Source organism: Pantherophis guttatus, chromosome 1 (genome assembly GCF_059756535.1).
Source record: "Pantherophis guttatus breed Tessera chromosome 1, ASM5975653v1, whole genome shotgun sequence".
NCBI lineage: Eukaryota > Metazoa > Chordata > Lepidosauria > Squamata > Colubridae > Pantherophis > Pantherophis guttatus.
In genome coordinates this window covers 230,323,337-230,349,797 of record NC_142063.1, presented here as the reverse complement: position 1 = coordinate 230,349,797, position 26,461 = coordinate 230,323,337, and the positions used below count along the sequence as shown (strand labels likewise).

Sequence of the window (26,461 nt, the reverse complement as noted above, 5' to 3'; positions counted from 1 at the left end):
TGGATCCAACCAAGGCCATTAAAGGTAGTCCTTGACTTATGAGTACAATTGAGCCTAAAATTTCTATTGTTAAGTGAGTTTTGCTCCATTTTATGACCTTTCTTGTCACGGTTGTTAAGTGAATCACTGCAGTTGATAAGTTAGTAAGCCGGTTGTTAAGTGAATCTGGCTTCTCCATTGAACTTTGCTTGTCAGAAGATCATAAAAGGCGATCACATGACCTCGGGACACTGCAACCGTCATAAATATGAACCAATTGCCAAGCATCTGAATTTTGATCACATGACCATGGGGATGCTGCAAAGGTTGTAACTGAAAAACGGTCATAAATTACATTTTTCAGTGCCGTTGTAACTTTGAATGGTCACTAAATGAACTTGTGTTTCTAGCGTTTGGGCTGGGGAAACAGTAGTGTTCAGAACAAGTCAACTGGATGCAAAAAACAAAAAAACTGGATGGTCATTAGTTGGTAACAAACAGATGCATAAATCATTTTTTGTTATTGCCTGGCACACATCCATATCATTCAAACACATGAATTTAGGCTTTGCTACTGTTTCTTAAAGATAACACAATTCATTAATCATAATATTTAAAATCAATTTTATTAACAATAATATGGACATTTTATCATGTAATTACAATGAACATTGTATTTTATTGTAATGGTTGAAGCCATTCTAACATCAGTGGAAATATCCTGTATATTTTATCTTTGTTAGACAAACAATCGCTTTCATTGCTCTGTTTGGGCCAGACCTGCACTTTATGGCATTACCGGTAGCTTTTTGCTTATGGAAATAAATACAAATTTAAATGGTTGGAAACTTTGTAAATACTCTTGAACAATTAAAAAAGTTACAGCAATCTTGATGTAATCAATCAGAATCCTATTAAAATATTTATCAGTGAGATAGTAGAGCAGAAATAAAATTAATCCCCTATTCCAAACATCTGCCTTATTTGGCTTCTTTGGCAGTTTCTTGATTGGAATATTGTTTATTTGATTGTTGGTCTGATGTTAATCTTTGAGATAATCTATGCTGATCTGGGAGTTGATTGCTGGTGGAGAGGTGCTTGGGTCTTTTTGTTACCTTTTTGGCTGGTTGATTATCTCTATAGATGTTGTTAATGACTATGTGTTTATTGATGGCCGATTTGTCAGAATGCTAGGCTTTTAGAAATTCCATGGTGTTTTTGGACTTGGCTTGGTCTAGGATGTCTGTCAATATGTTGTGAAATTAAAAAAAAATCATGGCTTCTGACACTAGTTGGTGTTCATGGATGCGTTTTGCCAGTCTTCTGTGTGTTTGTCCTACATAGTGGTTGTTGCAGTCATTACATTGTATGTTGTAGATGACTCCTGTTTTTTCTTCTAGGATTGCTGGGTCTTTTGGTTTGTTTAAGATGTTTTGAAGGGCTTTAATTGTCTTGGGTGCTATGCTGATACCAAATGGTTGTAGTAGTCTGTTTCTGAGATATTCTTGGTGTAATTCTTTTTAGGGTTTGTGTTAGTTGTGCTGTATTGGGTTGAGTGGTCAGGGACTTTCTGATAAAGTTGCATGGATGTCTATTTTGCTGTAATGATGCACTGTTTTCTTTTTCTACTATTCTGGCTTGCGTGCCTTTGGGTTCGTCTAAATAAAGTCCTTACACAGCTTTTCTTGTGGGAGGTTGGGTTGTTGCTTTGGTAGTAGAACACCTGGTTGGTATGGGTGGTTTTTCTGTAAACCTGTGTTTCTAGTTTGTCATTGAGGTCTCTGCTGATCAGAATGTCCAGGAAGGGTAGCAAGTTGTTTTCTTCTTTAGTAAAGAGAAGATTCCTTTTAAGATGTTATTGAAGGTTCTGTGGTTCTTTCTAGAAGCTTTACACTCTAAGGAATTAAGCCATCAATAGACAGATAGACATTAACAACATCTATGCAAAAGAGATAATCCACCATCCCAAAAAGGGAACAGAAAAGACCCAAGCAGCTCTCCACCAGCAATCAGCACCCAGATTAGCATAGATTAATTCCAAGGTTAACATCAGACCAATAATCAAGAAACTGCCAAAGAAGCCAACAATAAACAGCCTGACCAAAGAATCTCTAAAACCACCACCACCAGAATATAAACTGGTGGCTTGCCACTCCTTCCTAGGAGGAATGATGTTACCTAATTTGGGTAATGAAACATCTGCAAGAAAACAAGCAAGCTCAGAGAGCACCAAGGACCTCTAATTTCAACCCTGAGCTACAAATATTCTCCTTTATTGGTCTTTTTGCTTAATTACCACATTTTATTATAATGTCTCAGCAAGAACAATTCAGCTGGTTGTCATTCTACATATTTGTCTACAATGTACACCCAATGAAGTAAGTCCCATTTAACTCACTGTTGCTCAAATAGAAGAAAAAGGGCTTCAGCTTTCTTTATTCTTTTACTTACATATTTCCTTTGTCTCCTAAATTCTACGTTTTTCAGCGTTTTGTAAAAAAAAGTTTATTCCCTTTATCCCTGTTTGGTATTCTGTACATTAATGTTCAGAGTCAATGTGACATATGTGACATAAGTATTAATTTTCCTCAGGAAATAATTGGAATACCAACATTTTCAGATTAAAGATACGGTTAGCAAAAATAATAGTTTTAACTTTTATACTTTAAAGGGGCACAAGTCTTTATGTTGAGGAAACAAATAGGAATATTTATTTAGGGCTAAGGCTGAATCCAGATATAGCACATTTTAAGAGAAAATAATTTGCCTAGTCACAGAAGACAGTTAAATGTCTGTCACGCTATTTAATGACAGCAGTCGATTTATGTAATGTTGTATACATAAACAGTTGACCAGTGTTAGTAAAAGTGTATCATCTTTGCCTTATAATGGAAAATGCTATTCATATTTAAATAAAAATCTAGAACAGAAGAAAATAAATATTTATAAGGATGTAATAAAAAACTATTCGATTCCCTCTTCAAGCAAGGAATGCTAACTTGTAAAAGGTATATGGAAAAGACCTTGGAAGAATGGGCCAAGGAACACTGCCTACAGAATGATCAGATGAGAGGCAGCATAGTCTGCAACTGGATAATGGGTTATGCAAGAGGCTCAGAAGAGATTCTCCCTAGTTTCTTGCTGCAAAGGAGACGAAGGGAGAATTGCACTTTTAAGACTTGCTGAAGACTCTGCTAATGTTGCTTTATAATATAGTAGAATTGGCATCATCTGGTCCTGCATCCTGTCTGGTCTACCTAGTAAAGCTGAAAGATACATTCAGTAAAATTAAAAGATGTGTATACATCAAGGATATAGAACTTCCTCACCAGGCCTCCAGACTCACCCTGAATAATTCAGGGCCAGTTTATTCTGCACTGCAGAGTGGTGCACTTCCTTACAGATAGCAGTCAGCCTCTGGAAGTGGTTTGGATTGATTAAGACCCCTATCTTTGATATATATTGTAATCCCCAAGTTGTTTTTAAAGGTTAAATTTTCCCCATTTTACAGCTTCTTATGCAGCAATGCATTGTAAGATATACTGTAAAGCTCTTAGAATATTAGTGGAAATATTGACTTTGTTCCCCACTTTATCCCTAACTTGCACATTTATTGTAGTCAGTAATATTCAGCAAGAAAAGAGGACATTCCTCAGCAGAAAGGGGAATAACAAGGGGCTCAGTAAAGACTTAAATAAGGATTTTTGTTAAACTTTGATTTTGTTATTTCTAGCATGAGAAAAGATTTCAACATTATTATATTTCCAATTACGTATAAGAATTCCAGCCTGAGGATACAATCGGAAATAATATTCTCCTATTCGGGTTAAAATTTACATATATTCATTAAAAAAAACTTCAGCAGTATTAAAAAAAAAACATGGTTTTTTTGGGAACATTATCTGTAAAATCTTCCCGTGAACAAGGGGCTGGGGTAATAGAAATGCTAGCTGTAAGTTTGTAAAGATATTCCTGATTGGTGTCTCTTGAAGAGCCATTCAGTTTCAAAGACAGCATTATAATTAACGTTATGAAGACTCAGCCTTGTCTTTTAATTAAGGCAATAATAGTAGAGAATCACCAAACTACAAACTACTTTGCTGACACTGGAAATGGAGCACTGTTTGAATGCTGGTGTCCATGCAGATATACTGTATGGCAGGCTAATTCTCTCAATTGTATTTTTAGAAAGGGAAATGTCTGACTGAATGGGTTGCTTGCCTTGTTCCTTGGCATTAGCTGTTCTGATAAGCTCTCATTAATGAAAATGTAGGCTAATACACATAAAGCATAAAAAGGCACTATAAAACATTGAAAGAGGGAAGGGCCATATTTTTAACTATCTTTGGCAGGACACCCAGCACATAAACCCCTATTTGGAAGTAGTTTTGGTAGATTTGCCAGATTTGAGAAGGGAATGAGTTACTGTAGGTTCAAGTTTCACAGGGGAGGAGGGGCAGAGACTGTTCATCCTTATAAACAGCCATATAACAGGTAGTCCTTGACTTACAACCATTCATTTAGTGACTCTTCAGAGTTACAATAGCACTGAAAAAAGTGACTTACAACTGATATTCGCACTTACAACCATTGTAGCAGGGGTGGATTCTAAAATTTTTTACTACCGGTTCTGTGGGCGTGGCTTATTTTGTGGGCATGGCTTGGTGGGGGAGGTAATGTGACTGAGTGGGCATGGCCAGCTTTTTTTTTTAACTTTTAAAAGCATTTTTTCTACAATCTTAAGAGGTTGCAGAAAAAAAATGCTTTTAAAAGCCTCTGACGATCCCAGCTGAGCCGCGCGATCATCAGAGGATTTTTTTTTACTTTTAAAAGCATTTTTTCGGCCGAAGAAGTTGTAGAAAAAATGCTTTTAAAAATAAATTTTAAAAAAAGCCACTGATGAGGTGGGCGGGATAAGCGAGCGGCGACCGGTTTGGGAGCGTGGCCAGTTCTCCGAACTACTACAAATTTTTACTACCGGTTCTTGCGAACCGGGAACAACCCACCACTGCATTGTAGTATCCCCCACTGGCCATTTTTCAAAATTTTAGTGCTTGGCAACCTACATGTATTCATGACCGTTGCAATATCCTGTGGTCATGTGATCACCATTTACAATCTTCCTAATTGTTTTCCAATAAGCAAAATAATGGGGGAAACTGGACTCTTAAATGACTGCATGATTAACAACTGTAGCAGAAAAGGTCATAAAAACTGAGTGCAATCTTTTAACAACCACCTTTCATGCAACAGAAATTGTAGATGTAAGTCAAGGACTACTTGTATACAATTCACCAATGCCCTTCTTTCATTTAGTATGGCAGCTAGAGTAGACAGAAGCAATTGAAAAAGGACAGCTTAGTTCAGAGGCATTTAGGAACTGTTTCTACTATAAATGTTGCGGAATATGCTGCCACCATCAACTTTCAAGACTGAAATGATAAAATAAAATAGTCTGTGAGGAATGAAAGACTGTCCATGTGCTTCAAGACCTTCCCCTGGAAATTATCCCAGTATGAGCTTTGACCAAACCGAAACTCGAATAGCATTCATCATCTTTATATGAAGGCAATAGTACAAACACTTTACAATTTATGAGTACTTTCACAGAATAAGATTGTTAACATCCAGACAGTTTATCTATATAAAAAGAGGCAGAAATTAATGGAGTAAACAGTTCGATTTTGCAGCACAATCTGCAGCATTTAATCATGATTAAGACTCTTGTGATATTTTGATGTATAACTTCACTTTCAGAGCATGACTGACTCAAGACACTGAGCTCCAGTCTATGGAATGCCTCTGGAATTGAGAGAATATCAAGCAGAAGATATCTTGCTCATGACATACTTTGGGCATGTGTGTGAATGTCAATAATGAATACAGTAGCAAATTTGGCTATCAGTAGGGAAGAGCAATTAGAACACCACTGGGCTCTTAAAATAATTCAGTGGCAACACAAAGCTATGAAATTGCAATTTGGTTTAGTATTGTTTCCTGGTATTTGTCAGGAGTAAAAGGAGAGTTTGGAAGAAGAACAAAAATCTTCTGCTAGTTCAAAGCTGTATCACAGATTAGTACAAATTGGATTTGGGAAGAGATCCCTAGAAATATATTTGGAGGAGGCACCAGTTTTTAATTTCTTATACTAAACCCAGACCAGACTTTCAGCTCTTGTCAATACATACCTGACAGGTAATGTTCAGCACCATCAGATCAGTTGGATTACCAGACCTTTTTTTATGAGGGGAGAGATAAAGTCTTTAATTTATAAGGTTTTGCGTCCCTTTTCCATGTTCTTTAGGCCTCATTTGATCCTGCACATGTTCATTTTTAAACAAATTATTTTTTTATCTAATCTTGTAATTATAATTGTATTATTACAATTATAATTATTTAATACAATTATAATTGTATTATAATTACTATTTCCTTTTTTAAATACCATTTTTCTTTTATCTCCTCATTTCATCCATTACTTTCTCTTTTTGCTAACTTCCCTTATGCTATCATTCAGCCATAGAAAATAATTTAAATAATAATTACATTCAAGGAAGCATCTATTTCTTGCAGAATTTCTGGCAGATAGTTAAGATTCACAAGGAGATCATCTATGAATTTAGGTAAGTTAGAGAGAAAATTTCACTCTGAAGATCAACCAGGATGATTTGGAATTTTGAACAGTTCATAGAAGGACGTGGTAAAGGAGGAGGAGGAGGAGTACCGTAGTAGTAGTAGTAGTAGTAGTAGTAGTAGTAGTAGTAGTAGTAATAATTCAGTCATAAAAACCTAAAAAAGTGCTGTGCAAAATATTTTGATTCAATCCTGTACCTACACCTTCAAGTGAATATAGAAATCAAAATTCTTCTAAAATAGCTGAATAATTTTAGCTTGTAACTAGCAGCCATTTCTAATCTCATACTGTGGGTTTTTCTTAGTAGCAGCTGCAAATATTATGCTCTCCGTCCCCCTTGTAAACATAGGTATGATCTAATTCAGGTCATAAATAGATTTAATTTTAACCAGTATCAAAATTACTTTCCTATTATTTGAAATTTACTTATGAGCTGTAGAAACTCAATGGTTTCCAAATGTTTAATAAAACTAACATGAATTTTGTTGGTAACTCATTTATACCTGCTGTACTAAATGAAAATGCCAGTGTACTGCAGGTATAAATTAGAATATTTTTCCATCATCTACACATGCATTTACATGCAACTAAAATATATGGACTCATACAAGTGCCTTTCTTCCGGACTAATTTATTTTTTAAAAAAATAATTAAAGGGTTGTCAAAATGTCCATGCCTTGATATGTATGATTGAAAGGATTACTTAGCCTTGAACAAAACCAACAAAATGTTATTTAAGTTTGACATGAGGAAGGCTGAGAACCTCTGTGCTGTCTCCTGGCTTGCAAATACTTTGAGATGATCTTGACATTCCAGTCCTTAGAGAGTCAGTAGAGAGAGTTGTTTCCACTAATGGGTGGGTAATGGCTTCAAAAGTTTCATTTTCTCTCTCTATTTCCAAATCTTCATCAGTTATAAATAATTTTGATTCCCTCCATTTGCTATATAGTTCTTGGCTACTTCTTGAACTACTGGTATCGCTTCCAGAGATCTGTAGATTCAGTTCTTCAGCTGTTGACTGTATAAGGTTTTGTACCGACAGTGATTTTCCTATATCCATTTGTACCATTGGTTTCACAGAGACTAGAGGTTCACTCTCTGTGTCAAGGCTTTTTCTCCATGAAAGATCCTTTGTCACACTGGACTGTGCACTTTGTCCATTATCCTTTGAAGCAACAAGGCAAGTGGTGACATCAGAAGTATTTTCCTGTGTGTTAACAGGAATAAAATTAATAGGCTCCAGCCTCTTGATATGCTTTACTGATGAAAAGGGGGGTATCTGTAATGTAGTGGGTGCTGTTGGTTTAGATGTCTGGTTTATTTGGTTTAGTGCATTATTAGTGGACAGAGTTACGGATCCATCGCTTGGCACCTGTGTGGCTTGACTATGCATAGTTGGACTAAAGGCATAGTAAGCTTGAGTGTTGAATTCATTTGGTGTCAATATAAGCTGTAGGCCACATGGCATGTTGACACTGGCTGATCTGGAAACAGATCCACTAGTCTGAGCAGAATTAGACAAATCTTTACTATCTACAGGACTCTGATAACCAGAGGTTTGATCACATTCAAAAGGCGGCATTTGAAACGAAGCTAAAGTCAATGCAGACACAGATCCTTTCTTCAAGACCTGTTGATAAATATCTAGTAATGAATCTAATTTTGATTCAATAGATTGGACCTAGAGATAGAAGAAGAAAAAAATATTTAGGATCGTTGATGTTCATAAACATCATCCCATTAAAATAACATTTGTAACCTACAGTACATATTTCATCATGTATGATATAGTGATATGCAAATATATATATATATATATATATATATATATATATATATATATATATATATATATTATATTTGCATAACAAAATAATATATTGCAAAGAAAAATTTGAATTTTGTTCAATCATTACATGATTTTTTTTGCAAAAGATAATTTTTATGAAAAATACATGGTTCAAGTTGTCATTTATTCCAACCAACCCCTAATAAATTATACTAAAATCATGCAAATTCATGAGATATTTCTATGTATTATGTAAAATATGAATTGCAGCCATCCAGATTTATTCTGTGTATATTTCATAATAATAGTACAAAATGCCACTGACATTTTGGAGTTCACTAAAATAATTTTGTAGTCATATTATTGTATGAAAAAATGGAAATGAGCTAGCAAATATTAACAATGAATTTTATTCCTAAAATTGTTGTTCAGTAATATAAGGAAGCCTCATGCTCTTTTAAGTTGCATTACCTGTTTTTCCACCTTGACTACACGCCCTAACATGCTGAGGTCATCAGTTGTCTCATTCTCTACAGTATTTTTCTCTCGACTTTTTTTATCAGTGGTAATTTGTCCCCTTCCAAGAATCTGATCAACCCTGCAAGATAATTAAATATAGAAATATGCATAAAAGGCTTCAAAAGGCAATAATTTTGGGGCCTAAGTAAAATATATTTGTAATTATTGGGCAAACGTATACTTAGATTTTTATTTAGGGCAAACATGACTATTTTAATACTTTCCATTGTGGTCATTTCTAAATGTATGTATGTAATCTAAATAGTTTATCTAAATGTGACCAAGACTAAACATTTATTTGTTTCTGCTGCATACAATAGTCTGTTACAGATGAATTATTGATGTTGTCAGGATTTTTCTCTGAGTATGCTCAGAAGGAACTGCCAAAATCAACTTGCAGCTTTCCAGTGGTCAGAGTTGATAAAGGTTAATTATACTAAAAAAGTTTTAGTGGACATAAATCAGGTTGTAGGAAAGAAGGGCACACCAAGGAAAAAGAATAGAATAGACATAGAAATAGAAATGGAACGGAACGGAACGGAACGGAACGGAACGGAACAGAACAGAACAGAACAGAACAGAACAGAACAGAACAGAACAGAATTCTTTAGTGGCCAAGTATGATTGGACACACAATAAATTTGCCTCCAGGGCATCCCTCTCAAGTGTACATACAAGCAACAAGTGATAAATCGTGATCATAATAATAAAATACAAACATCATAAATCATAAGATACAACACTCAGTGAAATCATAGAGTACTAAATAATCAATCAACATAAATCATAATAGATACTTAATAAAAGCAATAACATAAATCATGGGATACAAACAACAAAGTTATAGTCATAAGAACCTAAGGAACTAGGTAATAGGAAAGATGAGAAGGAAAATAGTAATAGTAACACGGCCCTACTAGGTGATTTGACATCCCAGGGCATAAGACAGTGTTGTGGGAATTAGTTGTTTAGCATAGTGATGGCATGGGAGAAAAACCGTCTTTATGCCTTGTGGTTGTTTTGGTGTGCAATGCCCTATAGCGTCATCTTGAGGGAAGAAGTTGAAACAATTTATGTCCAGGATGTTACGGCTCTCATGTCCTGGACATAAACAGAATGAAATATATGACTACTATATGAAAAATGAAATATGGAAAAAATCAAGTGTCTTCAAATATATGACTCAATTTATGTGATACTACAAAAGTATTTTACATGATGAGACTCCTTTATAAAAGGACTTTTTGGTCCTCTTACCGAGACTGAAGACTTTTAATTCTACACAGCATATCCAGGTGGCCTGCTGAATACTGTTCAATGACATCTTTGACATCATAGGGACGTAAGGTTTCTTTAAACTTCCTTTTGGCAACGTGAAATTTCATGATTCTATAGAAGCAATATTATCTCAAATCAGTAATTCATCTATCTTTTATACATTTAAAAAGCTGACAATAGTTCATTCTGATGGGGTTACATTCAAAATGCCATACACACTGAACTAGATTCTAAATCGGTTAAGAATGCTAATTTTTCTTTGACTGACAACCATGCAAAAAGTATTTAAGATATTAACATCTGTAATTGCTTTGATAATTAATATGTCTGAGCAAACCCTCCAAATAGTTGGCAAGACCTTCCCAATTAACTTAATGAATTTTTCTATGAACATTCTTCCTTGAAGAATGAATGCAGTACTGCTATAGCATGAGAGAAAATCATGTAGAGATCTAAAAACTTCTATTCTTACTCATTTTAAATATATCTCAAACCATTCAACCAGATTCTGCAAGGGAAGCTGTGAGAGCCCTGGTCATAAGTCGTTTTTTTTTTTCAGCATAAACTTCAAATGATTGCTAAATGAATGGTTGTAAGCTTAGGACTACTTGTACCCTAATAGCTTCACTGATCACATTAGGCATACAAATTGTGAAATGTTACATCCAATCAAATACCTTGCTGCTGTATCCAATCTCACATATACTTTAATTTGCATAAATCTATTCAAAAGGACTATAATCCCTTCTCTCTTTGGGCCTGCCTTTGTCTCCAGCACTATCAAATAAGCCAACCCAAAGTGGCTTGACTCTAATGTTTTTACATGCATCATAATGCTCCTGAAATATTTGTTTGCTAAGATACAAGTAAAGGTTTCCCCTGTCCAGTCATGTCTGACTCTAGAGGGGTTATTTCTTAGCCAAGGGAGCCAGTATTGTCTGAAGACACTTCTGTGGTCATGTGGCTAGCATGACTATACAGTATGCCAAGATGCATGGAACACTGTTACCTTCCCACCGAAATGGTACCTGTTTATCTACTCACGCATACTTTTGAATTGCTAGTGGGTAGGAGCTCACCCTGTTGTGTGGTGCTTGGGTCTCGAACCTGGGCTTTCAGCTTTTCAGCTGACAAGCTCCGTGTCTTTAACTGCTAAACCATCACTAAGATGTAAGTTTACTTATGGATTGAATTTCTTATTAATCATTAATCATTACTCAAATCCTTATTTAAACTACCAGAATTTTTATTTAATTACTTTTTGCCACTGATTTTTAAAACTATTCTAAAATAGAGTCCTTGAATATACCTCTCTAAAGCTTTCCCTTTTCAATTTCCACTCATTGAAATAAGAGCAATCTTGAAAGGCTTGGTTGCTTGATTCAGCTTAATAATCGTAGAAAAGGAAAAAGGAGGAAATCAGTCATGACATATATCTCCTCAAGCCTTTTACATTGAGTATAATTATATAAGTGCCTGTTTTATTGATCATGTAAGCAAGGTGGAATTAATTGATAGAACATCCACTATCTTAGCTAGTATAATGTACTGGGGTACATTAATTTTCCCATGGGAAATTGGGACCGTTGTGGAGGGCTGCCACTCAGTCCCGCATGCTGCACTGATAGCCGGCCCTCCACTGCTGCCCTGCCTGATGCCACCATCACACCGATGGCCCACCACTGCTGCCACCCCACCAAGCCTTTGCTGTTGCCACTGGCCAGACAGGGATGTGGCTGGATATGGCCTGGGAAGTTGTAAAGTGCCCAGGTCTGATGTATAGTAAATTCATTTATAGTAAATTTCCACATCAGTGAATAAGTGATGTTCAGTACATCATATAACCACATATTCTTAGCAATGGAAGGGAACTTAAAGGTCACGTCTTGTCCAACCCCGTTCAGTTCTTTTGTTAATATTATGTGTTTCTGAAAAGTCTTACATGTAGTGTTAGACTATGCTAATGAGATCAACAGGAGTGCATCTTAAGAGTGCATTTTTCTTACCTGATAGCTCGGATAACTGTTTTAAGTGCTGGAGTTAGATCTTCTACTGATACATCACACTGACATCCTCTTTCATCATATAGGTCATCAGCACCAAGATTGGCCTCAGCTTCAAGAGAAAAAATTTACATAAACGGTATGTACAGCTACAGAATGCAGATCTATGTTCACAGAGCTAATAATTGCATCAGATGTATATGAAATACAGTAAGGGAAACTAAACCAATGTAATATGAAAGGGTTTCATTACAAACAATAAAGTTGCAGGGACAATCTAGGCATGAAGTCTTAGCCTATCAACCACCTCCAGCAGTGAGCGCCCCTCAGGCTCCAAGCCAAGTGGCGAAAAAGCAAGTTTTAATAATCTTCGAGGCAGCCAAAAGGATGGGGGGCAGTTTTCACCTCCAGTGCAGTGTGTTCGAAAGGGCAGGATTGGAAGCACAGCGGAAAAGGCTCTTCTCCTTGACCCCCACCTGTTGGAATCCCTTAGCAAACAGGGTCTGTAGCAGGCCTTTTCCACTGGCTCAATTGGGGCAGGTTAGTCCCATTGGGGTGAGATGGCTCCTCAGATATCCTGGACTCAAGCCATATAGGTAAATATATTTTCAAAGATAAAGAACACCTTGAGTTGGACCCAGAAGCAAATTGGTAACCAATGCAGTTTGCACAACAATGGTGTTATAGAAACTGCTGCATTTTATATGAGCTGTAACTTCCGACTGCTCTTTAAGGGTAGCTCCATGAAGAGCACATTGCAATAATCCAACCGGGAAATAAAAGGGCATAAGTGACTATGCACAGGTCCTTACAATCCATTAAGGGTGCAAATGGCAGACAAAACAAAGTTGCACAAAGGTCCTCCTGGCCATGACTGCTTTTAGAGCAGGAGTAGTGAGTGCATGATAACCCACAGGTTGCATTCTGGGTTTGTTTGGGGTATTGCAACCCCATCCAGAACTAAAGATGATAACTGGATCCTAAGGTCCTTTGCACCCAAAGCTACTTTGTCTTGCCAGGGTTCACCTGAAGCCTGTTGTTCCCCCCATCCAGACCCCTATAGCCTCCAGGCATTGAAAAATGGCAGTCTTGCCTGGATCACGGGGCATGGCGGTATAAAGCTGTGTATGATCAGCATGCTGACATTCCATGTCATGATGTCAGATGATCTCATCCAACATTTTCATGTAGATGTTAAAAAGGTACAGAGACTGTAAGCCCTGTGGTACTCCACAAAGTAGTGGCCATGGGCTGGGCTGCTTGCTCCCTATCAACTGCGATTGGGACTGGCCCTTGGAGAAAGGGATTGAACCAGCGCAATACTGGGCCACCCAACCCCAAACCCTAGTCAGCTCAAAAGGATACTATGATCAATGGCACTGAAAGCTGCTAAGAGGTTAAAGGAGATCAAGGATGGATGCACTACCCCCATCATGCTTTCATCAGAGATCATTTACAAGTGCAACCTATGATTGATTGATTGATTGATTGATCATGTTTCTAAACTGCCCATATCCCTCAAGAGATGCTGTTTCTGTCCCATAACATGGCCTGAAAGCTGACTGGAAGGGGTCCACAAATAATCCATTTCATCCAGGACCTTCTGGAGCTACAATGCAACCACTTTTCCCACCAATTTCCCTACCTCATATATGTCACTTTTTAAAAAGGCTGAGATTTTTAAAATAATTTTTATTGAAGTGTAAAATTACAGGTAAGAAACTAATACAAAAGAGAACATAAACAAGAAAAATAGAAAGTGCAAAAGGAAAAAGGAGGGGAAGGGAAAATATATAAAAAGGGGAAAAAACATTTCCCTTAATCAAGATGAGTATAAACATTTATAAACTTAATACATTCTCTAATATTTCAACCAAAACTCTCTTCATCCTATAATCTCATCTTTTATCTATTGGCAATAAAACTTTATCTTTCAATATTAATAAGCAAAAGTCCATTAAGAGCTACCAGAAATATCCATCCATCCATCCATCTATCCATCTATCCATCCATCCATCCATCCATCTATTAAACATAATTATTTCCTTCACTTTACACAATACCATGTCATTTTCTCTAAAACTTTATTCCCATATTTCGTATCTATAAATAAATCTTTAAAATCTCATCATTCAAACTTAATCAAGAAAAATTCCATTAAGAGCTTCTAGGGAAAAAAAACTAATTGAAAATATTAATATTTAATCCCTTCAAATGATGTCCCAAAATTAATTTCTTTTCATCTCCTCTCAATTATAATATCAGAGTTTATCCCTTTGTCTAAAAATACAAAACTCTCTTCTTCTCATATCTTATCCATAAACAAATCTTTAAAGCCTCATCATTCGGTTCTAGTTAAGAAAAAAAACATTAAAAGCTTTTAGAAAAGAGAGGATGATACACAATTTAACCTTAATCAAAAAGGCCCACTTTGCACATACCAAAGCTGAAATTTTGAATGCCTGTGATGTTTTGCTGCATAATTACTGTATTGCATAATTAAGCAGCTTTTCAGGCCAGCAGGCACATTTGAAATGTTGAGGAAATGCTTGCGGGCAATTAAAACAAACTGGCTGTGATGCTGTGGAAAAGGTTTGTCTATTCATACAATGATTGCTATAATGGCACTCATGAAAAAACTATTTGACAGAATATGGATGAGGTGGTTCACTAGGTCCGGCTTCAGCCTCAGGAAGCTCTTTACTGCATGGTACACAAGATTACCTTGTCTTTTTTTAAAGTATTTTTATTGCTCGTTAATAATAACACAAAAATAATAATAAAAAAAAATAAAAAAACCAAAAAGTGCTTTAACAAAAAGTGAAAGAAATGCGACAGAGAAATATATACCGTATTTTTCGGGGTATAGGACTACCCCCAATCAGCTGTTCCCAGAGGTGAATTTTAGCAACAGATTCCTTGGTTGTGAGCTCTGTGCCTTGCTTTTTTTTTGCTTTTTTTCCTGCCTCTGAAACTTCTGAAACTCCATTTCAGAAAAAACTTTCTTCTCTGCCTCTGAAAGCCTCCGAAAAAGAGCTTCAGAAGAAAAGCCTCTGAAGCTCTGTTTGGGGGCTTGTTTTCTGAAGCTTCCTTTCAGATGCTTTTTTAGCTTCTGAAACCTCTGTTTGAGAAGCTGGGCGGGGCTACATTCAGAGTATAAGACACACCTAGATTTTCACCCTCTTTTTGGGGGGAAAAAGGTGTGTCTTATACTCCGAAAAATACGGTATGTCATTATAATAAGAACAGTGACAATTCTATGTGTATTTGTCTAATGCAAATATTATTCTAATAAGTGTATATTTCTACTATGTTTATATGTGTATATGTTTAATACGTTTATATGTCTTTTTTTTAATCAACTGTATTCCATATAAATGAGTATAATTTCATTATACTTGTCTGTACAAAGTCTATGTCTTTAGGCAATCCATTCATAGGTGACAAGTGCAATTGGGTTCTTCAATCCGTTAAATAAATGGAGCCATATATTTATCTTTTCAGTGCTGTGCTATCAATTTTTGGCCATAGTAAGGACACAGAAAATCCAGTTACATCGTCCAATTGTCAAATTTCATGAACTATATGATTCAAAAGAATATCATCCTCTGAAAATTTTAGCTTTTGTCTATCTTTGTCTTCATTTTGGGCACTCAATACCCTTCCAAACAAAGCACTGGATTGCTATCCTCCAGTGTGTTTGAAGCTGAAGAAGCTTCTTGGATTAGAAGTGAAATGTCTTCAAAGAAAAAACCAGAAAGTCCAGTTGCCTTTTGAAAAAGCACCTTTGGGATAACCATGACCTGGATGACTGAGAATCTCTATAGACCTCCAGTGTATTTATTTTCTAAGATGCATGTGTCCTATGTAGGCATACAAATGGGTGATGTCTTAAGAGAAGACCTTGCTTTTGTAGCCAGACAGTATTTTGATTAAGGTTTTAAAATGTTTAAGGTTTTAAAAGATAAAAACTAAAAATGTACCCTGAGAAGAAACAGGAAGCCTCGGGGCTAGGAAGACATATGACTGCAAGAACATCAATAACCAAGGGCAATAACACCTGCCTCTACTTATTGGAGTCCATATGCATGTACGGTACATATATTACTTTTGCAACACCTTGAAACATACTTTTTGAATCATGATTTTTAGTTTGTAAGAACTGAGCTTTGTAATATGTGTTTGAATGTAGCATGTGTTTTTTATCAAGCATTCCATGCTGTAAATAACACTCTAGCCTATATTCTTAGCACAAGTTATAAATACCATACATCTTTAAACAATGCTAACAGGAACAGCCAAAGTCAAAGGTGATTAAGGCAGAATCTTAGCTAGTCATAATCAAGCTTGATGGCACTGCTAAATTCAGCTTAGTGTGAATTTCCATTCCACAATGATAGGTGCAACTGGAAGGGAATATATGAGCTCCCAATTCACTCCTAATAGCTTAGTGAATCATAACTGTTACGATTGTGTTTCATCTGACTTTTGTTTTTGTAGCTTTTCCTAGGAAGCAGGATTACTTGTTGTGATGCAGGGCTCAGATTGGCAAGGAAGCTAAGACAAAAGGGATATTTGCAACTTCTTTCAGCTCTACAACTCCATTCTGATTTGCCTAGGACAGGGATGGGTTCTAAAATTTTTTACTACCGGTTCTGTGGGCGTGGCTTATTTTGTGGGTGTGGCTTGGTGGTCATGTGACAATTATTTAGGATTTAGCAGAGGTACTAGTCTACCAGGCTTTTAACTGCTTGCAGAGCTGTACTGATCTACCCATTTATTTTTGCAGGCACTGGTCTACTCATGTATTTTGGCAGGCACTGATCTACTCATGTATTTTGGCAGGCACTGATCTACTCATGTATTTTGGCAGGCATCGGTCTACTCATTTGTTTGCTTTTAAAACTGATCAGCTGTAGGACGGCCCTTTGAAGCCCCGCGGCAAGAGTTTAAACAGTTTTTTTTCCTCTAGCCATCAGCTGGGACTCAGGAGACAGCAATAGATTGGGGGTGGGGCCAAATAAAAGGTAGGAATAACGCGGGGGATGGGGGCGGGGGGGCAGAACCGGTTCAGTGATGTCATATCGTCACCACTACCGGCCCAGGGAAACCGGGCCGAACCGGGAGGAACCCACCACTGGCCTAGGAGCCCGCAACACTAGTTACTGCTGTGAAATAGTTGAATGGCAAAGAAGCACGAAGTAGAAGAGCCAGGACCCTGGCAGAAATAATCTTCCTGGGAATCAGAGTCATGATACCAGGCATCTCAGGGAATAACTTGCTGGTGGGAGCTTTACAAGGCAGAGATTGAAGTGGTTTCTGAAAAATAAGACTCTTTCAGCCTCCTTTTATACACTTCGGAACCCAGAGAATGGCATAAGTAATTCTTTGGATCTAGCATTTGGTGGCATTGATTTACTGGCACTAGAACTTGGCTAGACAATTTCTAGGTTCTCACAACTCCTGAACTTCCAGAGGAGAGTGTGGCTTACAGCTATTTTATGTCTCCAGTCTCAATGATAAAAATTTGAAGTGACAATAATATAAACCAGTAGAAGGAAATGCAGTTCCTGTCCTCGAGTTTCATAAATATATTTTAATTATTTAATCCAATTGTCTTAACAAATGAGCAGTCTTTCACAATTTCTAAAGCATTTCCCTGTTATGACTCGGAAACTTTCATTAAAAAACATCAGCCTGTGCTGCTTACTAGGTAATACAAGATTAGATGTATTTATGATAAACCCTGGAGAATTCTAAAACTATCAAAAAATGGAAAATACTGAGCTCATTGAATTATCCTCTTTATATTTAATAACTTCTCTATGACTTTATATTTAATAACTTCTCTATGTCTATGAATACCTTTATTTTATGTCTGGGATTTAGTACCCACTGTCAAAGTTCCTGCTATAAACTCTATTTGATGTTTCCTATAGCAATTACAGGGCTTCTGTAAGACATGGAAAATAGCTCTTGAATAGAATTTAGGAATTTTTCTACTTCTCCAATATATATATATATATTTAACATAATTTTATATGGTATGCATATACATAGTATATTTTTCATAATTATATACCCAGTAACGGTCAACACTGCATGATACAAAGTATCTTATGATAGCTTTTTCCAATGTGGTGCTTCTCAGATGCATGAAATTTCAGCTGTCATTAGGAATTATGGGGCCTGAAGTCCAATATATCTGGAAGCTGCAAGATTGGAGAAAGCTTCCCTGCAGGTGAACCTATTAAACCTGCCTAACTTAGTTTATGTATGCATTATTTATTTTCAGTAATATCTTTTGCAGTTTAATTTTGGCAATAATTTTGGAACTATTAATGTTCTTTCATTTCCTAATGCTGTATTTTCAAAAGTATTGGTAGTCAAGAAATATCACTCTAGTCTAGATACAGAAATATTACTTTATCAATCTACTTGTTTGCTTTATGAGCGCTACCAGATGTTGGTATTAATCATGCACTGATTAAGATCTAAACCTTCATTTCCCTGTAAGCCCACTGCAGCTGCTATATGTTGCTCTGTAAAAAGTTGCAGACAGGTGCTGCATTTATGTCCCCATGCACTCTGAAACATTGCAGGGCCACAATATGTCAAATGTGTACTTGGGATGTCCTGTTCCCAAATGAAAAGTGGTGCCGAGAGATATGCATGTTAAGTTGTATTATGGTTAGTGATTGATGGGTGTACGATATGCCAGAAAGTTTTTCTTAGCTAAAGTAGATGTGTTAAGCCAGCGGTGGGTTTCACATTTTATTACCACCAGTTCGCTGCACGCATGTCTTCCGCGCATGCACCCAGTCTTCCGCGTGTGTGCTTTGCTCTCGCGTGCGCCTTCCGTGCATGTGCGTGGCCTGAAAAACGTGGCTAAATAGGACAGCATAGAGCTGGGGCGGGTGGGCACCCACGATTTCCACTACCGAACCAGGTCCGAACTGGTCCGAACTAGTTGAATACCACCTCTGTGTTAAGCATGAATTTCTGCTTGGCTTTGAAGAGTATAACCTACCCTTTTTTTCTCTTTTTCTTTTTCTTTCTTTCTTTCTTTCTTTCTTTCTTTCTTTTTTTTTTTGCAGATGCCAAAAAAAGTCAATACAGTCCTAGGCTGCATTAAGAGAGGGATAGAATCAAGATGACATGAAGTTTTAGTACCACTTTATAATGCCTTGGTAGGATGACAGTTGGAATATTGCATCCAGTTTTGGTTGCCACGATATAAAAAAGATGTTCAGACTCTAGAAAGAGTTCGAAGAAGAACAAAGATGATTAAGGGACTGGAGGCTAAAACATACGAAGAACAGTTGTAGGAATTAGTCTAATGTATGTCTAGTCTAATGAAAAGAAGAATTAGGGGTGACATAATAGAAGTGTTCCAATATCTGAAGGGCTGCCACAAAGAAGAGGGGGTCAACCTATTCTCTAAAACAGGCCTGTCAAACTGGCGGCCCAGAGGCCAGATGCATCACTTGCAGGCCACGCCCACCCCAGCTCCACAAAGGTAAAAAAGTTGTGATATGTCATGGTACGTCACATGACGCGATTGAGTTTGACACCTGTGCTCTAAAGCATCTGAAGACAGGACAAGAAGCAACAAATGGAAACTAATCAAGGAGAGAACCAACCTAGAAATAAGGAGAATTTTCCTGACAGTTAGAACCATTAATCAATGGAACAGCTTGCCTTCAGAAGTTGTGAGTGGTCCATCCCTGGAGGGGGGGTTGGACTAGAACACCTCTAAGGTCCCTTCTAACTCTGTTATTCTATTATTCATTCACCATTTGGTACTTTTTCAGATTAGAACATCAAAACAGACTGCCTGTAACTCATCACAAACAACCAATTGTTAGAAGTTAAATGCAGAACAAGCCACTTAGGCAGGTAGAGAAATTATGAGAAAGGGGGCAATGCCATCTGTCATATGAAGAAGTGGGATAAAAATAAATGAGAGGGATTATTTGAGAGACAAGATGTGATATCACACCGTAAGTTTTAGAAAAGGAGAGAGTGCCAAAAAAAAAAGGGGGGGGGGCGGGGGGAGAAGAAAAACATGCTAGGTTTTGCCTCCTGGGAACAGACTGACCTGTTGGTTTCTACTTTTCTCACTATCCGTCTTTCATCCGATCTTTTCTCTGAAAGACTGACTGAGCACTGTATTAAGGGATTTTGCAACAGATGGTGAGAATGGATGGCAAGAGCATACAACATGAGTACAGTAGGAACATTTAAGAAGTTAACCCCCCCCGCTTCTCTTCTGCCCCTTTCTTTTCCCTAATCTGTGATGCCAAACTGCATAAATTTTTGTGCCTATGTTAATCACCTGTCAAGATAAATTAAGTGACAGGAAAAAGCACCCACCTTACAAGCCTCCACCTTACAATTTATTCAAACGGTATGAATGGATATAATCCGGATGTGTATGTGATATGGCAATACACGATGGAAAGTGAGACCGAGTAGGAGATAATTCAAGAAAAGTCAGAAAATCGGTAATCCCCATTCAGTGGCTAGAAGGCTACCAGGACCTCTGTGGCAGTGATAAATCCAGTGGACATGATAGTAATGAGCAGATTACTCATGGAGTCCTTCCATGGTTAGGGATGTGCAGGTAGGAGCATGCTGTTATTTGCAAACAAATATTTTCTCCTCGCAAAGGACCTAGCCCAGGGGTGAAATCCAGCAGGTTCTAACAGGTTCTGGAGAAACTGTAGCGGAAATTTTGAATAGTTCAGAGAACCGGCAAATACCACCTCTGGCTGGCCCCAGAGTGGGGTGGGAATGCAGATTTTGCAATATCCTTCCCCTGGAGTAGGGAGGGAATGGGGATTTTGCAATATCCTTCCCCTGCCATGCCCACCAAGCCACGCCCACAAAATCGATAGGAAAAAATTTTGAATTTCACCCCTGACCTAGCCACTTCCTTTCTAGCAGCTTTTGCATGCCTTAATTTGTCTCTATACATTTCCCCATTTTTAGTAAACATTCTACCAAGAGTCACAAATTCATCTTCTTGCTCTGGTTTTATCACACCCATTATCATTTCCTCATCTCCATTGTCTCCTAAATACTAACATTTATAGCATTTGTTTTAATTCAGGCTTTAGTTACCATTCCGATACAAATCTCCAAAATAGGCCTTCAAGCATTCATTCAACCCAAACCATTTCATATTTTTATATATTTGATATCTTATTCCATTTATCTGCTGGATGCTTGCTCTTTAGCACTCTTTATCTATGTTCAAATCAAATCAATTTTAATTTACATCAATTTCCTTCTGTATTTCCTTTGCCTATTTTAATCATAAGCATACTTTATTTTTTGACTACATTCTTCGCAAGTTCATTTTGGGTATATTGATAGTGACCTGAACCTAATTTCCGATGATTGTCGGAAAGATATTTCCTAATAGCGGGAGTGAAAGTCTCGTGCAGCCAATGGCACAGAAGGGGAAATTGGTTGCGGCCGGGTATGATTGCCACCCAAGTATGTGTTCATGACCAGATTCAAAAATTTTGTAAATTTTTTGGTCGGAACCCGATTTGGTTGTAGTCAGAAGCGTTTGTGACCAGAGGTTCTAATGTAAATATCTATCATCAAAGTAGAGATAATTTTATCTGCACCCATAGCAATATAGAACTTACCATACATACATTTTGATATACCTTTTACTATGAAACTGGATGATTTTGGGCCTGTCACTCTTTCTCAGCCCAACTCACCTCATAGGCTTGTTTTGAGGGGAAAAAGAGAGGAAGGTATATTAGGCATATTTGCCACCTTGATTTACTTATAAAGTAATAAAGGCAGGATGAAAACAATATAATAAATAAATAAAACGTATTTATTAGATGTTATCTTGCCTCTATTACTTAATTTATTTTTTTGAAAGGGTAAATGTAAAAGGGTTTACTATGTACCTATTAGAACCAGTAATCAAGAAGGTATTTATGTACTACCATATGCACTTTATTTTTTACCCCGCTTAGTGCCTTCTTCCTGTGCTTTTGCTTATTCTGCCTTCTTTAATAAAGCATTTTTATTAAAAAATAAATAAGAAAGGTCTACATTGTTGTTTCCTGCTTGTTGGTTTGTGACTTTTCTAGGCTTCAGTAAGACAGCTTTCCTTCTACGATTCCTTGTTTATTTTTCCATAGTCTAGTCCTCAGCATGCAAACTACATGACTAACACTTAGAGCCAGAGTGCTCACTAGGATGTAGTAGAATTCACATTTATATGGTAATTTAGATATTTAGTAAAAGGCTTTCAACAAAAGTCAGAAGAGATTATCGTCCGCCTACATAATCCCTTTCCATTCTGTAATCCAGTTTTCTGGAAGCTATTCATCAAGAAGTGAGTGGGAGCATGTTGCACAGCATGATGTGACTACAGAGCAAAAAGGTTCTTAAGGAAAATCAATTTTTCTCTCCTGCTACTGATTCCATGTGTAAAAGAGAGGCTCTTTCTCGGATAAATATGAGCAATGAACCTTTCTGTGATGGAATCTAGTGGACACCCAAAATGCCTACAACATATGCCATTTAACTTGTATGAATGAGTTTGGTATGCCAAGTGTCTCTATACCAATATTCTGTTTTTTACTTAATAGTAAAAGGCAGATATAAAATTGTTCAGAACTTTCATCTTATAAATTGTCATAATTAAGATATACCGAGTAGAGAAACATCATAAATGTTAAGTGTTAGTCTGAAGAATACAGTTGCCTAACTGTCTAGTCCAGTGATGGCTAACCTTTTTGTCATTGTACGCCAAAAGCACGTGTGCATGCCCGCACCTATAATGCAATGCATGCGTGACCCCCCCGTGCATGCGTGTGCGACACCCCCCCCCGAGGCCCATTTTGGGCCTAGTAGGCCTCCCTGCAGCCTCCTGGGACCAAAAATGGACTGTGGGAGGGGGCACGCTGTTCCCCTCACACTCCCCCCGCCTGCGCTTGTGTGATTGACCTCCCACCCCTCGCATGTATGCCCAGAGGACATGCATGTGTGTCTCCCGCATGTTCCCCGCCCCCCCAGTGCATAGAGACCTGAAAATCAGCTGGCCAGCGGGAGGCGCATGCACATGCGAGGTGGAGCTGAGCTGGGCGACGGCTCACATGCCCGCAGAGAGGGCTCTGCGTGCCACCTGTGGCACACGTGCCATAGGTTCACCATCATGGGTCTAATCTATGGAGAGAGCATGAACACTGAATGGAGCCTAGACCTGGGGGGTAGGGGAGAGAAATAACGGATATTGAGAGGAGTTAATATACTGGGGAAGTTGGGGGAAGACTGGAACATTGCAATGGTGATGTACAATGGGAGTGGGAATGATGTTGCAGTGTCTTGTAGTGGTACTGTATTCTTGCCCTCTGCACACACTTTCAATGCCCAGTCATCAAGCTTTAGGTGGCCCTGAGCTCTGGATTCGTCTGCTGACTCCCAGCTCAGTCTCTAATAAGGCTCTTGGCTCTGTAAGGTAGAGCAGATGATAAACCTAATGCCATGTATGTCAGCACTACACAACAGAATCTTCCAAGTCTGAATGGGCTTTCCTTCCCTTACTTTATATGAATTAGGGAGGGGTCTGTCTGAGATGTTTTCTCAAATTAGTTCCTTTGAAAGGGCTTAACCTCCATTTACCTGACTGTTGCCTTGGTAGAGGCTCTTCCTCCAGTTCTTCAAGGCCATGCCCTCTACAAATGCACACTTCATCTGTGATTTAATAATGGACAAGAGCACTGACCTTACACATGCATTACTGAGACTGAGTTAGGCACAGGGTGAATGTGTCCCCTGTCTAAAATATTACCATACAGGTTTTGAATATTGCATCGACCATGACCTTGGAGTAGAGGTGGCTGAGTGACTATGATTATCCCTGAGATTCTGGACATTTTCAAGGGCTCCATCAACCCTATGGAGTTGACTTCAATGATCTGTAATGAGTTTGGCTTGGTTAGTCCTACAAAAGGGGACAGGGTCCTTGAGGTGGTTATATGGTTGATATATGGCAATTGGTCCCTCCTTGACTGGATAACAACACTGAGGCTAGTTCAGTTGATGTGTAGAGGGCAGCAATCTAGTCCTTGTTTGTGTGGTATGCAGAGGTGGGCTTCACATACTGTAGCAACCAGTTCGCCTAGTACCAGAAATGTGAGCACGTGTGTGTGTGTGTGAGCACATCCGTGTGGTGTCATAAAACAGGGCAATTCGCTCACTCGCTCGCGCTGACCACACATGCTTGCAACATCAAACAACATGGCAATTCATGCGCACGCGCCATCCACACATGCATGTGACATCACACAACACGGCAACTCGCTTGCTCGCTTATGCCATGTAATTTAATTATTTATTTTGTATAATTTTATAGCAATCGCACCTAGACTTTATAGCAATAGCACTTAGACTGCTTCATTGTGCTTTACAGCTATCCCTAAGTGGTTTACAGAGTCAGCATAATGCCCCCCAACAATCTGGGTCCTCATTTTATCAACGTTGGAAGGATGAGTCAACCTTGAGCCGGTCAGGATTGAACTCCTATATAGAATTGTTGCCTAGATCTGCATTTATATGTATGTTTACACTGTAAATAAGTATTTATGTTCAAATTTAAAGATTAATATTGTGTAGTTCAGCTATTGTAAACTACACATTTTAAGACAAAATTGCTGCAAATATAAACTGTTCTGATAGGGTTAAAATTGATGTGCGAAAGTGCTTTGCTTATGGATAAGGATGGGTGTGGGTGGGAAAGTTACTTACTTGAAAGTTTTATAAACAGTACTGATTTTCAGTGCTTGCCCAATTCTTTACTCTACCCTTAAAAATACTCCAAAGCAGTGGTGGGTTGCTCCCGGTTCTGTCCGGTTCTTTAGAACTGGTAGTAAAAGCAGCAGGAGGCTCTGGACGTCATAAATGACAATCTGTGCATGTGCAGAAGTACGCCGCACTCCCGTTGTGAACCAGTAGTAAAGGTAAGTAGAACCCACCCCTAATCCAAAGGCATTCTTAGGCAATAGAAATAGTAGCTGACTGCTTTGCTTAGCAGTGCTTTGCTTTTTGAGAAAATAAAGGTAAGCTTACAGATGTCAAGGTCTAGATGGACGTATCATTTTTATTGGAAACTGAGCAATTCAGCAAACCTGCCAGCTGAGAAACTGAGGAAAGACCCAAACCAGCATAGGAAAAATAAATGCAAAGATACTGATCTACTGCTGGCCTATTTATTTTTTGCCATAGCCTAGTAAGTGTGAAAGAGGGTATTTGTAATTTTAATTTACCTATTCTGTATATATGTATAAATATATATACAAGTATTCTACATATATTTGCTCTCATGTCTTTTATAGCACTTTGTGTTTCTCTGAACCTCACAAGCTTAACTTCTATGGTTTTTGTGGTGTGTTATGTATGTCAACAGAGGCATAGAGGAGGATAAGCAAAAGTCAAGATGTTTTCTTGTGACGGTGCAGTCAAAGCCCCATCCTTTAAAATAAATATCACATATAAAAAAGAAAGGTGGAACTTCAGTTATGTGGTTGTGGCCATTTTATTGACTTTCCTGAACCACTTCCTTAGCAGAGTTGCCCTTGTTGTTAATCCAGAATTTTAGATGTACCCACTGGATCCAAAAGATTGGGGACACTGCATAATATAAAGAAACACACAATCATACTTTTTAAAAAGCCCTTTACCAGTATTTTGAACTAAAGAAATCTTGCAGTAGATGAGATTAAAGGACATCCGCCATGTCACTTTTAGCTAATAAGAAGCATTCGTCATCACTGCTACCACTTCAGGTGCCTCCCCAAATCATACTATATTTCAAACAGAATGAAATCCATTTGATTGTGTTGGATCATCCTCTAGAAATAGCCATTTCGCAAAGCCTCCTCTTTATTTACATTTGAAAGAAAGCTAAAATAAAAAAGCATGCTAAAGGACAACCTCCCGAAATAGAAAAGTAAAATTCCAACATGTCACCCGGGGGTATGTAGAATAGAAACACAAACATCCATATGCATTATTTCTGTTCAGAATACCAAGGATACAAAATTAAAAGTAATACATTAAGAATTATCCTTTTAATCTAGTTTAAAGAGATGGAGACAAAATATGAGTAAAACAATTTTCTAAAAGACTCTTGAGGATCCTTTGCTGCTGTGTTTATTTGTTTAGCCAGTTCCATATCCCACACTTTTCAATACTTCTGAGCCAAAGGGAGACACATCTTAG

General features: G+C 37.7%; 1 protein-coding gene across 2 annotated transcripts in view; it reads right to left on the bottom strand.

The window, feature by feature from the left end:
* Nucleotides 1-7,228: 7,228 nt before the first annotated feature.
* Nucleotides 7,229-26,461, bottom strand: part of KCNQ5 (potassium voltage-gated channel subfamily Q member 5) — a 340,121-nt gene continuing 320,888 nt past the window's right edge. For both annotated transcript variants that reach the window (XM_034431901.3, XM_034431902.3), the window contains 4 exons: nucleotides 12,206-12,314; nucleotides 10,179-10,310; nucleotides 8,874-9,000; nucleotides 7,229-8,294 (listed from right to left, as the gene is read on the bottom strand). In XM_034431901.3, coding sequence (XP_034287792.1) covers nucleotides 7,344-8,294; nucleotides 8,874-9,000; nucleotides 10,179-10,310; nucleotides 12,206-12,314 — 1,319 coding nt within the window. In that variant the 3' untranslated portion in view covers nucleotides 7,229-7,343. The remainder of the gene's footprint in view (nucleotides 8,295-8,873; nucleotides 9,001-10,178; nucleotides 10,311-12,205; nucleotides 12,315-26,461) is intronic.